Here is a 17,854-nt window from a genome sequence, read left to right as displayed (position 1 = left end):
GGAAATTGTCAACTGTCAAACCGGCAACACGATTTGGCGGTTTTACGGGTTTTACGTTTTGCAGTTTCAGTTTCGTTGGTTTCAGTCCAGTTAGTCAGTTTATAACACACTACACATTTGTCTCCCAACTTTTGTGTGATTCGTGCCCCTTGTGACTACAAAGATTTCATTTGTGCATGTTGGTTTGTAATTTAGAAAGTTACAATGCCACCCAAAAAAGCTACTGCTGCTACTAAAACTGTGACCAAAGTAATCCACCTTCTTACATTATTTTCTTGTTTTTTATTTTTAACATACCTACCTATTATGATTTTTTTTTGTCAAGTAGAGACGAGCAAAATACCCATAGTTTGTGCAATTTCTAATTGATTCTGAAGAACACCTTTGCATAAATCAATGAATTTTATTTTTAAAATAATATTCAATCAAAATAAAATTAATGCCTCAGCTCTGACCAATATATTACATATAATAAGTATATCAGTAATTCAACAGCCAAAATAAAGTCATAACGGTTATGTAGTTTAATGTAGGTACTTTTCCATTAACAAAAAAGAAGTAGAATTATATATATATATTAAGTACTTATTATACTACATTGATTTTCAAGTGTTAAAAAAAATAATGCACAGTGTGTCAGCATAGGTATTATTTAAGCATATTTAAAAATTAAAATTGGATTTAAAAATTTTTACTGGGAAATATTGTTTTTTTTTTGTATGTTTAGGCAAAATCTACTAAACGACAAGATGAAAAAGAAACGGCGGGCTCTGAATCCAAAGAAGAAGTACCTGAAAAAAAAGTCAAAGTAATTATCCTGCTTTTGAAATTTAACATATATTTTGCTTACTCTTTGTTGTATTATTTAGACAAATGCTGGTAAAAAGAAGTTAGAAAAAGAAAATACCAATGAAGAAATGAGAGATGAGAAAATTTCTGAAAATAAAGTTAAAGTAAGACTCACGTTTTGTTTGTTGTAGAATGTATTATGATTTGTTATAATTTTTTTCTTTAACATGTTCACTGCACAAGCCCCTTCCATTTTAATATGTACAAAATTAATGTCTCCAACTAAGTCCTGTGCTAATAACATTTTAAATCTTAAAAGTCATAATTTTATAACTTGCTCACATTTTTTTTTTATTTAGGCAAAACGTGGTAAAAGAAAAATAGAACAAGAAAATTCTGACATTGAAGAAAAGACAGATAAAGTGCCACAAAAGAAAGCAAAAGTAAGTACAATTCTGAAACAATGTTCAATGTTTTTGTTATTGTTACAACTGAAATTGAATTTCTGTTTTCTTAGGCAAAATCTGCTAAAAAAAGAGTTGCAAAAGAGAATTCTGACTCAGAAAATAATGAAGATGAGGAAGTATCAATACAAAAAGTAAAAGTAAGTAAAGTATATTGAAAAACAAAAAATATTTTTAACCAAAGATGGTGAAAGTAAGTATTTCTAATCTTAATTAGTTTTGAGGAATTTTCATTCTGTCAAATTTTATTGCAAAAAGAGAATTCTAAATAAAATTGAAGCATAAGCAGTATGTCAGTACATACAGATAATATGAAATCAATAACTAAACAATGCTAAATGACTACATACATATAGGCCATGCCAAAACCAACTAAGCACCACCTGTTGAATTAAGTTGGTGAAAACAAAATTAGACTAAGGCCCGGTTTATTCACCTTCAAGTAAATTTATGTGGCCAGTAGTTGCTATGCTGTAGAATCTGCTATTGGTAGACCCATGGTAATTACCGTTCAAATAAAGTTACTTGAAGGTGAATAAACCGGCCCTAAGTGTACTAATGGCAATTTTGATATTACTAGGGTGCTAGACCAATCAAATCTTAAGTCAGAGAACACTCAACGTCTCCAGTTGATTTTCTGGGTAGAATGTAGTATTGGTGGTTATTTGGTTTTAGAGTGTAAAAACTTTAAGGAGAACATGTTGAGTCGTCCAAATCTGTCACTGATGTTTTGTTCAGTGGCGAATCATTGGCGTTCTGAAATGGTGGCATGGTAAATACGCCTTTATTTTAATTATTATGATATATTCAGCTTTGGAATAGAAGAAAAGAACTGATTTTCATGTATATAATAGAAAACAACCCAGAAATTACGAAACAACGAAACGAATCCTGCTAATGGAAATCACAAAAGAGCACTAACGTAGGTACGGCGCTGAGGCAGCATGACCGGTTAACGGTTCCTACCTTCCTACCCCTAGCTTTTGAAAAATGGACTCGACTAACGTATTCCTTCTACTGCGCAACTTTATTGGTGTGTTCTCCCTAAAGTGTTTTCATTCTAGCCTAGCACGACTTATATATGTTTTTAAATGATATTAACAATACTACATATTATTACTGATATTGATCCAATAATCGACGAAAAAATAGAATTGGTTAAATACACTCACCGGCAGAAAAAGCGGAACACCATTATTATTTAAAAATCTATCGTCGCGGTATGTGGTTGCTCTTTTTCAATTAGTCTCTTGAAACCTCTAACAGCTCTGTGACGACTAGCAAGAGGAGCCTCAATAGCATTAGCTGCATATCGGAAATTTGTCGGAAACAACAACAGTCTTCAACCAAAGCTACTGCTCTGGCAATATTTACACCAGCTAGAGGCATTTTTTTACGTTCTGCACTTAAATTCGAAGTTAACAACAATAAAAAATTACAAAAGTTATAAAAATCTAACCAGGTTGCTTGATTATTATAAAAATGGTAAATTTAAGAAAAGAAGGTTTTTAAGTAAAAAATTTGTTTTTATGCGAAATTGCTAATAAAATAGCCCATGCTGATGCTCAAGGTTATGTTTGCTATCATTGCCTCCTGGTCAAAATACATCAAAATAGGTATTATGGGAATAATTTGTTGTTGACTAATTAGTGTTCCGTTTTTTTTGCCGGTGAGTGTATAAAAAGAACAAATAAAAAATACTCGTTACATTTCACCATTGCCAATAGTGTTCAAAGTGTAGAAGCATGTATCAGTTTCAATTCATTTTAAATTGGAGTAGAAGATTTTTATATTTTACATTCACCACAAAGCTTCGTGCCCACGTTATCCCAAAATTTAAAACTTTAAATTTTGAGGTTAAATCGTTACACTTCAATCAATCGTTAACGCGTTCCATGCTAATCAAGGACACAATTTATACAGTAGGTATAGTTTGTCCAGTAAGAGATTGGTTGATATAAAAATCACTAAATTCTACGTAAAGAAAGTAGTAAATACTTAGCGCATGTAAAATTTGAAACTTATCCTTCAAGCAGTAACATTTTTGCCCTGAAATTAGGCTCTAATTAATATATTCTAGTGGTTTTTGTAGTGTTGGTTAAAAGCCTAAAATTTAAAATCTCCCAATCTCTCGCTGGACGAAGTATAGTAATATTAGTTAAATTTAGGTTGTCGTCGATATAACCTTCGACAATTGCGGGTGATTTCCATCCCCCTAGTTTTTTTACAGCTGTGCTGTTTGATTGTTTAAATATTAAATTTAATTTTGACATATTGCCAAAATCCTCTTAGTAATCCATAGATTATGCGGTAGTTGTAGATAAATAGCTAATATCTTTAGATCACGTTCTTTTCCTACTTGTAGAAGCTCCAGTCCAGTTAATAAAGTAAAGTCGCTTTTTATTAAAATCTTTATGGGCGGTATTCTCTACATTAATTTTGTTTTATTTTTTAAATAATAAGAAACCAATTACAATTAGTATAAAATACGATCATACTCGTAATAGTATTTATTTGTTGTAATTTTTGTATGAAATTCCATTATTATCGTTATTTATTTCCTTTATGTATTTTAGGCTAATCCTACTAAAGCAGATAAAAAGAAACCAGAAGATGAAAATGATACTAGTAAGAAAAAACTAACGAAATCCAAAAAAGCACAAGTAAAGTTATAACATAATCATTATTCAGTTTTGAAAATTTAAAAATAATATTACAGATCACCAAAACTGAGATGAATGAAGATGCAAGTACTAGTAATGTCAAGAAGTCTGTTGCTGTTAAGGTGAGTTTTAATAGTTGCTTATACCATCAGATGTCTTTACGTAGTAACATATCATTTTCATTTAAATAAGTTTATTATACCTGAATCATAATCCCTGTTTTTGACACTAAAATGCGTGCGAAAAAGAGCCTTTAAAACACTAAAGCTTTAAAGGTTGCTTAGGTAACAACAAATTCACCTACTTTTTGAACAATGATAATTACACATCACGGCCTGCTATATAATAACCGGCCTGTTCATTTCATTAAAAAAGCACTGCGAAAATGTTTCCCAGAAAGAGCCAATTTTCGCCGATGATGGCGCCACAGTATGGGCGCTTCTAAAGAAAAAAAAAATGCGGAAAAATATGTTTAGACATGATTTTAGAGTTAAGATTGAGTACAGTAAGTTCACATTTTCTTTCTAAAACAATACTGAATACAATTGTACTTTTGATTTTAATTTCGAATGTCATTTGAACGAGAAAAACTTTCGGTGACAAAAACTTAAGATGAATAATATCCCTAAAAAGCGCCCGTACACTAGCGCTCTGCGGGGATCACTCAAATTACACTTTTGAACAGGCCGGTTATAATATAGCAGGTCGTGGTACACATTTATACACAATTTATAACAAATACAGCCTGGCTACGAAAATTGGAGTCACTTTTCCACATTTGCCCAAAAGATGGAAAAAAAAAAAATTAAACCGAATTGCTAGCAACATTTTTTTTTTTTTTACGTAACTATGCTTTCAAAAAATGTAGCTAAATGTTGGTGGTAACCGATTAGGATATGTTGCCCGCTAATGATCCTGCACTCTTACAGCTACTATTCTACCAGATCGACCTTTAGCAGGATAATACCATTTTATGATACTTGTGTTGATTAAGGTATCAAGTTTGCCAAAATAATTTATGAAAAATGTTCCCAACATAAGAAAAAAAGTCACAATCATTTAAAATCACCCGGTATGCTAGTGCGTTACCTATCTCTTGACACGCGAGGTGCGCGGTGGGAGGAGTTTAGCAGGGAGAAGGAGAACTATCGGCAAAGATCGGTTCCAGCAGCATGTTAATAACAATTAATTTGAGGGTTTAATATAGTATATTTCAAACCAAGGTAAGAAAGTGGTTTCTTGCAGACCGCAGGCAAAGATTATAAACCGAGTCGTAGACGAGGTTTGTAAGTGCCTAAGGTCTGCAAGGACACTTTCTTAACAAGGTTTGAATACAATTTTTTTCCCTACCGGCACAACTTTGTTGAAAAAAGTAAAAAAAGATGGTTATATTCGTGATTAAAACGAAAATTTTGAGAATTGAATAGTAGGCTGTGTTATTTGTTTAATTAACTTGTCATCGCATTTGAAGATTTGAGGTTTGTTCGAAAATTTGATATAAACAGGGTAAAGTAATCTACCTACCTAGCTTATCTGTTTATTTTCCAGATTATATGATTGACCTACCAACTTACTTCATTGAATTGGCTTTCATTTATCAATAACTTATTTCACTTTTGACATTTGTATTTTGGTACAGTTTTACCATAAACATTTCATGATTAACTTTCTTACCTTAGCGAGAAAGTTGAATTTTCTCACCTCAAATGAGGTATCCACAGCCTACATTTCTAACCGGTAGGGAGAAAAATTCTTATTTTGCGAGGCGTTTTTATTAACACGTTCAAATTTTAGCTGCGAGTTTGCGTACTTTCAAGGACATTAAAAATGACAGACGTTGGCTGGTATAGCCAATAGATATCTTTAAATTCACTAAATTTAGTAAAACTTTATATTTACAAATCTAAATCAACAGGTCGTGGTTGGTTCTTTGATTAAAAAATAGACTATAATGTTTTCTTTTCTAAGTATTTTGAAAATTTGTGTTGATTAAATGTTTCATAAACATTAAGTAAGACTTATAAGAATCAGTTGTAATACGATGTACTACCATGACCAACTTCATTAAACTATGTTATGGCCATTCCAATTCCATTAAAATGCGCTTCGTATGAAGTATGTTGTGGATAGTCATAGACAACACAGTAAACTTATAGAACGCAAACTCCCATAGTTTTTTGTGCCCCGACGCCATCTACTGGCTTGTGGTAGGTGCAAAATAAGACACAGCCAGCTGGATATCCTGGCTTTTTTATTTATTTTAATTTAAAGTAATCTATTTATTAAACTAAAAGACAACATTTATTTCGAAGTTATTATTTTCAATCTTTTTCGATACATTTCGATTGCATTTTTATAAATTTTGGTTTGGTCTTTCTTTTCCTCAATTGCGGCAAACAGAAATTTATCGCATCCTTGCCTTGCATTGCTTTGCTCTTTATTTTGACATCGAATTTTGCATGAAGTTTTATACGTTTTCGGTACATTGCAACCCGAATTTTGGATCGACATTCTGCCTTTTTATAATTTTGAATATGCTCAGCTTTTCTTATTTTCTTTTTGAGACTTTCACATCATAAGAATTTATATCTTCATCGTCATTACTATATAAAACAGGAGTTACACAATTATAGTGTCTTCAGTAGAAAGGTCGTAGATCAGTAGATCGGATGAAAATTCTATAAAAAGTACTTTTCAGTTAAAATATAATTATCAATATTTTTTTGCTATTACTGGAAGTAAATCTGGACTGGAAAAGGAGGGAAGTTGTATCTTGTATCGAGGGTACGGCCACATTCGTTCGTGTCGAAGTCTTTGCTGGAAAAATGAAGTCCATACCCAGTGTAGCTGTTATACCAACACTTTCATAGGCTCCAAAGTACAGGGTCTCTATAAATGATTGTCTGGTCAAGCCAGCCTTGGAAAAAATTTTTACTGTTCCGCTTTTTTGAAACCGATGCCAAATTCTAGTTCGTTTTCACGGTCACTTCTGACATTAGTGAATGACGTTTCGTTTGCACTTGTCAGTCGAGTTTTGGTTCCTTATATTCGTTTTATCGCAGTTAATCACAGTTAATATACACCAAAAATCTGTATTTTTCAATAAAAATTGCAAGTACGTCCGCTTTTACAGGTAAATACACTGGCAAAATTTGTGAGGTTATGCTTTAATGTTTTATGTTTTATTTTAGCTTTATTTTCTTTACAATGGTTTATTCTGTTGAACAGAACACGTTCATTGTTGTTTTTTACTTTCGAAATGGAAGGTTTAGTAATGGGGAATTATCTGTTTGTAAAAATGAATTCCAGCAAAATATCTGAACAACATTCAAGATGATTGTTAATTCACATTAAGTGAATTGTGAACAGATTTTTAACAATCAGAACAATTAGCAAGGGTAAATCATTAGGACGACCACCAGTATCTGATGAAATACTCGAGGATTTGAAAGAAATGGTGGAAAAGTCTCTACAGATATCCATAGCCTGTTTATCTCAACAATCTGGTGTACCACGAAGCACTTGTCACAAAATCATTAAAAATAGACTACAACTGCATCATAATAAAATTAGTGTTGTACAAGAACTCCAACCTGCAGATTATCAAAGTTGTGTTTAATAATGTAATCAGTTTGAAAATCACCTCAATTTCATAATTTGGAGTGCTGAGAATCCACACCAATTTGTAGACTCCTTTACATGTTTTGAAAATTGGTGTGTGGAACTGTGGATAGCAGTGTTGCTGTACCCTTAACTAAGAAATGCTGCAAAATATTTTTGAAAATAAATGAAGAACTGTCAAGTGTTTAGAAGTTAATGGGGGACATTTTCAATCTATTTTATAAAAAAATACCTATTTGTTATCATTATTTAGTGTTGTAAATTATGTTGTTGAATACATTTGATTTTATTGAAAAACCAGTAAGACTCATTTGTTATGAAAAACACTGTTATTTATATTGGAAGAAAAAATGGGAGTCAATACCATATTCGACAATTCAGTCTAGGTCGCATTTACCACTAGCATAAAACAAGAAATGTGAAAGCACTAAAGCAGACAAAAAGGCAGTATCAAGTATTGTATTGTGGTATACGGGGACAAGGTGTTCTCAATATTTATCTGTTTCGATTTGTTCTCATACCAATTCCTGTACAGTGTGTGGCGGTACGATGGGGGCAATAATTGTTGATATTAAATACATTAATGTTAGCAAGAGTAAAGCACAGTTGAAACTTGTCTCTGGTTAAAAGCCAACAACCTAACCTGAAAATGTGACATTCATTATTTGCCGAACAAAGCGGCACATTCAAAATTTGACAAGTTTCCATGGCTGGCTGGACCCGACAATCATTTATAGAGACCCTGTATATAACTGCTTGTTACCCGTCTTTTTAATACATTCCATAAAACGCCCAGGATATTTAATTGGATTTGGAAATTTATGGCGAGTTCCACATGGTTTATAATACCTTTGCACGGTGCAAAGTCTCACAATAGTAAATTTATTACTTATGACTTGATATGTCAAAATATAATTTTTTAAATTTTGGCACAAGTTTCCGCGATTTTTATTTTTATAAAACGGCAGCGTCCCCTGACGGCTTGTGGTGGGTGCGTTTTCAAAAAAACGAGGAAAATGCATAGGAGTTTGCGTTCTATAGGTTTACTGTGTTGTCTATGTGGATAGTCATAGACAACACAGTAAACTTATAGAACGCAAACTCCCATAGTTTTTTGTGCCCCGACGCCATCTACTGGCTTGTGGTAGGTGCAAAATAAGACACAGCCAGCTGGATATCCTGGCTTTTTTATTTATTTTAATTTAAAGTAAATTATTTATTAAACTAAAAGACAACATTTATTTCGAAGTTATTATTTTCAATCTTTTTCGATACATTTCCATTACATTTTTATAAATTTTGGTTTGGTCTTTCTTTTCCTCAATTGCGGCAAACAGAAATTTATCGCATCCTTGCCTTGCATTGCTTTGCTCTTTATTTTGACATCGAATTTTGCATGAAGTTTTATACGTTTTCGGTACATTGCAACCCGAATTTTGGATCGACATTCTGCCTTTTTATAATTTTGAATATGCTCAGCTTTTCTTATTTTCTTTTTGAGACTTTCACATCATAAGAATTTATATCTTCATCGTCATTACTATATAAAACAGGAGTTACACAATTATAGTGTCTTCAGTAGAAAGGTCGTAGATCAGTAGATCGGATGAAAATTCTATAAAAAGTACTTTTCAGTTAAAATATAATTATCAATATTTTTTTGCTATTACTGGAAGTAAATCTGGACTGGAAAAGGAGGGAAGTTGTATCTTGTATCGAGGGTACGGCCACATTTGTTCGTGTCGAAGTCTTTGCTGGAAAAATGAAGTCCATACACAGTGTAGCTGTTATACCAACACTTTCATAGGCTCCAAAGTATATAACTGCTTGTTACCCGTCTTTTTAATACATTCCATAAAACGCCCAGGATATTTAATTGGATTTGGAAATTTATGGCGAGTTCCACATGGTTTATGATACCTTTGCACGGTGCAAAGTCTCACAATAGTAAATTTATTACTTATGACTTGATATGTCAAAATATAATTTTTTAAATTTTGGCACAAGTTTCCGCGATTTTTATTTTTATAAAACGGCAGCGTCCCCTGACGGCTTGTGGTGGGTGCGTTTTCAAAAAAACGAGGAAAATGCATAGGAGTTTGCGTTCTATAGGTTTACTGTGTTGTCTATGGTGGATAGTGATGAAGTGGTGACATCTGTTTGCTAGACATGAAGGTAAAATTGCCGTCAAATCTGAAATATTGTCAATCAAAAAACTCTGAAAATGCTCATTAAATGCATTATTTGTGGCAATTCTGAAAAACCTTTATTTCAATTTCCCAGCGACAGTGGAGTTAGAGCTAAATGGTTTGAGGTTCTTCGGGAAATTTGTGGTACTATCGGCGCCATCGAAATGTGAACGCCAAATTTTCCTAGTGTGTGTTGTAGCATCAATCATAGGCGTGCGTTAATGTGTCAGATTTGTGACAATTTTCACAAACATAATTTGTCAACAGATTTAATTTATTTTTAAACAATATACATGCCACGACACTTGACCGATATGGGAAAAGCGAGGGCTGTTGCCAAACTCGAGGAAAATTGTAAAATTGTAATAGAAAGTTATAGGTAATACATATGTAGAAATCTTTTCTTAACTTTCATACATATAGTACGCCACTGAACAAAGTTTTATTTAATGTAGAACAAAACAGAAGACGTTTCTATGGCACCAGAAATTCGTTCACATTTCGTTGGCGCCGATAGTACTAGAAAAGAAATTCGTTAACATAGTTTAATGAAGTTGGTCATGTGATGGCATGGCCTACTAAATCTGACCTGCGCTGCGCTTATTACGGCCGTAACAAAGCTCAGATTTTCAATGGAGCAATTGATTCCGCTAACCTCAAAAAATCTACCCTTAACTAGCTCCATCTGTTAGCGAAATAGAAAAGGAAAATGTAACACTGAATTGCAATTATCCAATCACAATAATACGAGTATAACGTATTTATTTTGTTAGGTTAACACATTCCTAGTTTGACATTTTGACCCAAAATAAATTTTCACGAATACCTTTCATGAAAGTAAGAATAATACCTAATTACAATAGTCAAATTATGAAACATAATATTTATATATAAAATGGAACTACAAAATCTGAAAATGGATAGAACACAATAGAAAAAAGGAAGGTAAAACTAACTATCTGCAGGAAGACAATACCTTTCTTGTAAATTTATAATTTTAAAACCTTCCTGCTTATGGGTTTATTGTGAATGGATTTCGTTTTTATGTAATCCGTTTTTTCTAAACAAATGTTGTTTAAAATTGGTTTCATTAGTAATTGGAGAATAACTTTACAAAATTTATCTTTGTGTTTATCGCAGCTAAAAATAGAATTCTTTATTAAATGAGGATGCAAAGTAGTAAGCAATTGTTGACAAGGATTTTTTGAACTTAAGTGTGGTAAAATTTGTGTGGCAATATCAGCCAACTCTTTTAAAAGTCCCACAAATTTATTACTACTACTTTACTTTATTTTACCCTACGGGCTTTAAAGGATTCCTATACTTTACAGTTCTAAATAAACTTACAATTCCAAAATCATTCTTTTTTCTTTTTTAAATTAACCTACATTTTCTTTTATTCCCCACCCCTCTCCTTCTCTATCCTTTCCCTCCTCTTCCATACCTCTTTCATCCATCCTATCTCTCTTCCGTCTTCGTTCAGTATTTCTCCCCGTTCCTTTTCCTCCCTTTCTCTCATTTCACCGCATCCTCTCCACATGTGCTCGATCGTCTCTCTCTCCTCACGGCACATCCTGCACATTCTTTCCTCCTCCTCCATCCAGTACTTATTTTCTCTCTCTTCGTTCCCACATCTAAATCTCGCCATCATTTTCCTTTCTTTCGTGCTCTCTCTCCCCAGATACACCGGAACCTCCTCTGTCACGCACCTTTCATACTCCCTGTTGTACCTCGCTTCTCTGATTCTCTCCCTTCTCTCCTGCTTGTCCGTATCTCTGTCCCTCTCGCTCAGCTCTGCACACATCCATCTTCCTTCCGCTCTCATTCTTTCCACTTCCTCTCTGGCATACCCGTTCCTCCTACAGTACTTCTCTCTCTCCTTCTCATCCGCATTCTTTTTCTTTTCTCTATAGCACTCAGTCAGTATCCTGCATTCTTCCCTTCCGCCCATTCTGTCCTCGAACTTTGCCGCTCTCTTTCCCGCTTTTACTCTCAGCTTGCTCCTCTTGCACTCTTCCCTCACTATGTACCCTGGTGTTGTTGCGGTATTAGAAGAGTTGGAGGCTTTTACAATGCCACAACGCAATATTTGTCTTAAAGCATATTCTGCAGTCCTGGCATCAATTGCATCATTTGAACCTCCCCTAAGTCTGACATGTGAAAACATGCCTTCAACAGCGTCAGAACTAAAAGACCTTGTTAAAACATAATAGAATCCAGATTGCTGCAGAAGAAATTTAACACAAAGAAAAGTACTTCTTGAAGTAAATATTAACGCGTGAGCAGTTTCTTTTGTTAGACCCTGTAAACCTGCTGAAAAAGAAGAATTTTGAATATCTTCAATATAATTTGGAAATGTAACATTTAACCAGTGTAACCGTTCATCTGAAATGTCAATATATGGAGCAACGGCACTGTTTAGCGATCGGATGTAGTAGTTTCTACTACTAACATTGTGTATCTGGAAAAAATTGTATAAGGTTTCAATATATTTAATTTTACCATTGACATTTTGAAATTGAGGATGTTTATTTTCTTGTAAAAATTTTAGTGAAGAACTAACGGCTGGCGAAAAGATATGAATTGCTCTTAAGACATTCATTTGTTCAAAATTTGTCGGATACAAATGTTTTTTTGTTAAATATCTAATGGGCTTTACAGGTAAATCCTTTTGAAGGGCATACATTTTTTTTAAATAGTCTGAAGAAATTAAACCTTCGCTGGAATACATTTCTCGATCTAAAAATAAATTCCTTGCATTTTTTAAAGCGTGACAGAAATCAAAACTTAAAAATAGGGGCAAGGGCGCCAAAAAGGGGTGTGGAATAGAATTTGTAAGATTGCCATTACAAAGTGTTTTAAAAAGCTTAACATTTGCAGAAAAATCATCTGTCACAATTCTCAATACAATAAACCCATGAGTAGTAAGGAGTTCCAAAATATTAAGAGTTATTTTGTGATAGGTTTCTGGTGTTAAAGACGCATGAAAGAAATAACCGGCAGGTATTGTATACCTTGCACTTAATCCATGGATCACATAACACAGCATTTTATTCGCAATATCTGGTTTTTTGCCAACAGTGTCCGTTTTACAACTGCTTAAACCATATATACAATCTTCGGATCGGCTGTAACACATTTTTTCTTTAATAGACATATCGTCAATAATTAAAGAGCAAATGCGTTCAACTGGATTTTTCAATTGAGCAATTTCGGCCGTTAGACGCTTTTTAGTCAGTTCAGTAGAACTGTTGAAAGGTCCTAAGTAACGAGATATGGTCATTTTTGATGGGAGTTTAACCAAATGTTTTCTGCAAAATTCGTACCCTTTTGGGGAACAAAATCTCCAAATTGTGCACAAACGAATTGATGTTTCCGACCATCAAGGATTCTTTCGACAAACATTTTTCATGACGTTCGTGAGAAAAACGGCCTTTTCATCATTGTTCTCGACGCCTTCGGATATATTCTCTGCCAATTTCAAAAATTTTGAGTTTTTTCCATTCTCAACTTCGAGATCTTTTAATTTACTTAAACAGTTGTTGTACTTTTCTGTCATTCTTTTCAATTTCAAATTTAGAACTTTGCAGTGATATCTTAAATTTTCTACTTCACATTGAGGTGTAAATTCTACTTGTGTAGACTTGGAATTGGAATTTTGTATAGACATTCGATTGGATTCCATATCAACTGCATTACTTGTGCGTGGGCTAGGATCAAAAATGACCTAAGAATCATAACTATTTTATAAGGTGCAAAGATTATAAATATCTTTACATACAAATTCAGAGGGTACTGCTCCTTCAATTAATCGATTTCTTTTACCTGATATATTTATGCAGTCTTCTTTAAAATGTTTTTGGCATATAACGCTGTAGTCGTTAATTTTTGAGATATCTAGTAAAGAATTAAAACTAAATAAATAATACTCTTTTTTTGTGTCATAAGTTTGTTTAGAATTACCACAAAATTGATGAATAGCTTTTATCCATTTTGCACGCGTTTGGAGTTTGCTGGGAATTTGAAAATAATTGCTGTCATGTTGGTTCAACTTTGATGAAATTCAACGAAATTTAAATGATAGTTGATTTGCCGCCAAAGTGACAATTCATCAAGTAGTTTAATATCTTTAAAGAGATGGCGCTAGTTAAGGGTAGATTTTTTGAGGTTAGCCGAATCAATCATTCAGCTAGTTTGTTACGGCCGTAATAAGCGCAGCGCAGTTCAGATTTAGTAGGCCATGGTGATGGAAATGAAGTGGCGATATCTAGTGAAATTTAGAATAACCACACATTAAAAAGTTAAATATCAGGTTATGTTATATGCCATTTCATTGTCAAAAACTGTCAGTTTATACTTTTATGACGACGAAAACGTATAAACTGACAGTTTTTGACAATGAAGTGGCATATAACATAACCTGATATTTAACTTTTTAAATGTGTGGTTATTCTAAATTTCACTAGATATCGCCACTTCATCTCCATCATCGACTTGTCATTTGGTTTACTTTTTTTCGACATTTGGAATGGCCATAACATAGTTTAATGAAGTTGGTCATGGTACTACTATGTACTATGTACCATGTAGTTATTTAAAACCGGTGTTGTTAAAACTGGTTTAAAACGGGCGTTTACACAAGAGGTGTTGTATAGGCGTTAAAATCTACATCGGTGTTGGCGTGGTGTGAGCTAAAACCTCTTCGCAGTGTGACCAACCGAAATGCTTCGAGATCGGCGTTGGCGGTCGGCGCTTGTTGTTGAGCGGTTGCCAACGACAGGCCTGCTTCAAAACCGGTGTTAAGCAAAGGTGGCCATTTACACGTACATTTTACACCCGCTTAGTAACGTCACGCCTGTTGGTAAAGTCGTGTAGCGTTAGTAAACCGGTTTTAGTAAAACCGGCGTTGAATCCAATTTACACGTCAATTAACACTGGTGTTAACAACACCGGTTTAAATAAAACCGGCGTTAGCGACCCGTGTAAATGTACTCAATAGTGTTAATGTTAGTGTTAGCCAGAATGTTAATCTTCAGAACATTGGTGAAACGTTCAACCGTTCACAATAATAGTGATGGTGATGTTAATGTTAGAAACGATGTTAAGAGAGATGTTAACATCTTCGTTAACATCTACCAATCACCATCGAGAATTTCACGCAGGCGCAGCCGCAGTGACAGTTCACACCACGTTGACAGCTGTAAGAGTAATTTGCGTTTACATTGGTTTAGTATAGGGCTACGATTTCGAGATGAGGCCCCTTAACATTATTGTGAACACTGGACTACTAACATCACTATTGCCATCTCCACTAACATTATAACATTACCACTAACATTAACACTCTTGTGACAGACCCATAAGAGCAGTCGTACCTGAGGTAAACATTCTGTGTAGCAGAAATGATAAAATAATTTTGAGTTTTGAAATTTAGCACCCAAAAAATAACATTCATAATCAAGACGGTAATCATAATGACAATAAGTATGGTTTACATTTTGATTTTTTGGCCGGCATAGTACCGTGTGAGCAACAAGTACTGATTGAGTTGACAATAAATTCTGGTGATTTTTGGTGACTTTTATGTCATGTTCCAACGAGAAAACCATTTTATTATTAAATGGCGGACAATAAATTTAGGCCGGCAAATTTCTGACATTTCAAAAAAGTCAATGCAAGCGACCATTTATTGTCATTATGACTGATGTGTCAGTTTGTCAAACTGAAGGTTTTCAAGCTTTTTGGCGTTTCCTTCGCCTTTTTCGTAACTTACAGATCATGACGCACTAGCATAACTGATTTGTAGTAGCACTTCTCTCTGGTGCACGCTTCTTTTCCCAATTTTAATTTTGATTATCGCTGTCACGATGACAAGAATGACAAAAATCGAAAATGGGGTTAGTTGAACATAATGCCAGCTTCACATTTTGATGTCAACTCAATGACAGGCCGGCCTAAATTTATTGTCCGCCATAGTACAATTCGGTCTTGAAAATTTTATGTAAAATTTTTTTTTGCCAACTGAATCAGTTATTGTTGCTCACCTGTACAATATTCGAAGGTAAAATAACAAGACCTAATTTTTTTATAGGATAAATTTTTCAATTTTAGGAAAACTTTTTGCTTTGATAATTTTACGAGTTGAATTTGGACATTTTTATTCTGGTTATACCCGAGAGCTTTGGCTCAAGGGTTTAACCTCTGAATAAAAATGCCCAAATTCAACGAGTAAAATTGTCTATAGCAAAAATGTTTGAGTGAATATTGGGAAATTTATCAGATTTAAAAAATTAGGTCGCGTTATTTTTGGCAAGATTAATTCCAGAATACAAACTTTAACGTTAATTATTTATTTTTAATACATACTTACAGTTATTAAAAACACAATTATTAAAAACAATTTGAGAATCTGACAGGAGTAACATGAAATTTTATCCGCTTTTGACAGAAGACAGACTAGGAGCATGATTTATCCGCGATAAACATTTTTTATTGGATGAAAGCAAGCGCTCTAATTGTCTGAACACGCACGTTTGATGTATGTGGGAACTAATCGATGATATTTATTTTTACTAGTCCAATATCCGCTGCAATTTTTTTGTAACCATGGAAATCACTAAAATTAAGTTTGTTTACTTTGTTTCATTGGTTGATGAACATTAAGTGACAGATGAATTAAATAGTCAGTAGTAATACAGGGTTATTCACGAATAATAATGGGCCTAACAAATATTGAAATGCAACCAGTTATACATTTTCATCGCCCTCATGGGTGATTTAATATCTGTTCACGTTGGAATGAACATCAGTGGTGCAAATGACCTGACCTATTACTATGAAAATTAATGCCAAATGTGTGCGATTTGCACCACTGGTGTTCGATCCAACGTGAACAGGATATACATATATTTATTTAAAAAAAAATAAAACATGGTTTTAGTTTTTTTTTAATTTGACATGAAGTTGACATCTATAATCAGAATTTTTTAGGTTATTTTTATTTAAACACAGAATACATTTTAGGTTTAATAGATGTCACGTAACGACAACTGAAAATTGTCTTGGATTCATTAAAAAATAAAAAGATTAATTTGTATCTACTCGTTTGAGAAATATGTTTATTTGGTTCCGTCGGGACGTTATTAGGCCCATTATTACTCGTGAATACCCCTGTATAACGAGTGACATGGACATTGCCAGAAATATAATTGGCAATGTCCATGTCAAGAGTTGTATTTTACATAAGAATTTAACAAACCAGAACCACAGACATTTACGAAACGGTATTTATTAACATTAACATATTGGGGTCTATTCTGTAATTTACATATTGGGTGATTCAAAATGATTGTGGCCGAGTATGGCAACTATGTACTAAAATTTATGTGGCAACTGTGTGAATGGGGTAGAGTTGACATTTGTATGACATTTCATAAGCGTGCATTTGATTTTTTCAATTCCATTAGACATTGATTTGACAACTTACAAAATTGCTCGACTATGAACTGTCAAGGAAATGTCAACTCTACCCTCCCCACACAGTTGCCACATAAATTTTCGTACATACTTGCCATACTTGGCCACAATCATTTTGAATCACCCAATATTACATAATTTTAACAGCCTCTAAAGATTCGTAACCATGACAATCGCCAATCAGAGAAACGTATTTAATATTTTAACAGGTTGTTAAATTTAAACAGGCTGGTAAAAAAATACGGAATAGACCCCATGTATAGTTTTCCCAATTATAATTTGGTTTTATGGCAGTGCAATTGTAATTATTAGGGGCTGGGGTTGTGGTTTTGGCAATAGACGTGAAGATATTGCCTGGTCAGACAACAGACCTTCTTTTACAGTCTTAGGATTTATGGCGGTAGTTGCCTATTGTCGGAGTATTTAACTCCCTGACAGCATGGCTGCCAGTAAAACCAAATTATAAATGGGAACACTATACCTACAGTTAGTTTCAAAATTATAGAGTACACCTAATTTTCTACGGTGTAAAATGCACTTACATATTTTGTCAATGATCAATGTCAATTTTGACAAACAAAATGTCTAATCTAACCAAAAACGCGAAAGTGCTCATTCTTTCCAAATTAGCAGAAGGGTGGTCGATTCGGAG

The 17,854-nt window shown here is 33.7% G+C and overlaps 1 protein-coding gene and 2 long non-coding RNA genes across 5 annotated transcripts in view; 2 read left to right on the top strand and 1 right to left on the bottom strand.

The window, feature by feature from the left end:
- The first annotated feature begins 108 nt into the window (after positions 1 to 108).
- Rrp1 (Recombination repair protein 1) overlaps positions 109 to 17,854 on the top strand; it is a 28,627-nt gene continuing 10,881 nt past the window's right edge. The window contains exons 1-7 of one of the 3 annotated variants that reach the window (XM_069055984.1): positions 109 to 249; positions 728 to 808; positions 870 to 953; positions 1,149 to 1,232; positions 1,307 to 1,393; positions 3,830 to 3,916; positions 3,973 to 4,038. In XM_069055984.1, the coding sequence (XP_068912085.1) occupies positions 205 to 249; positions 728 to 808; positions 870 to 953; positions 1,149 to 1,232; positions 1,307 to 1,393; positions 3,830 to 3,916; positions 3,973 to 4,038 (534 nt within the window). In that variant the 5' untranslated portion in view covers positions 109 to 204. Of the gene's footprint in view, positions 250 to 727; positions 809 to 869; positions 954 to 1,148; positions 1,233 to 1,306; positions 1,394 to 2,960; positions 3,176 to 3,829; positions 3,917 to 3,972; positions 4,039 to 17,854 lie in introns of those variants that run through there. The other 2 variants (XM_069055993.1, XM_069056000.1) reach the window with 2 other exon arrangements.
- On the top strand, positions 6,591 to 7,834 carry LOC138136817 (uncharacterized). The gene is made up of 2 exons (XR_011161444.1): positions 6,591 to 7,049; positions 7,108 to 7,834. It is a non-coding gene; the product is annotated as an uncharacterized lncRNA (long non-coding RNA).
- LOC138136829 (uncharacterized) lies at positions 8,775 to 10,104 on the bottom strand. Its single transcript, XR_011161449.1, has 2 exons — positions 9,208 to 10,104; positions 8,775 to 9,152 (listed from the first exon to the last, which is right to left on the bottom strand). It is a non-coding gene; the product is annotated as an uncharacterized lncRNA (long non-coding RNA).

This window comes from Tenebrio molitor, chromosome 1, assembly GCF_963966145.1.
Source record: "Tenebrio molitor chromosome 1, icTenMoli1.1, whole genome shotgun sequence".
Classification (NCBI taxonomy): domain Eukaryota; kingdom Metazoa; phylum Arthropoda; class Insecta; order Coleoptera; family Tenebrionidae; genus Tenebrio; species Tenebrio molitor.
This window is presented reverse-complemented; position numbering and strand designations above follow the sequence as displayed.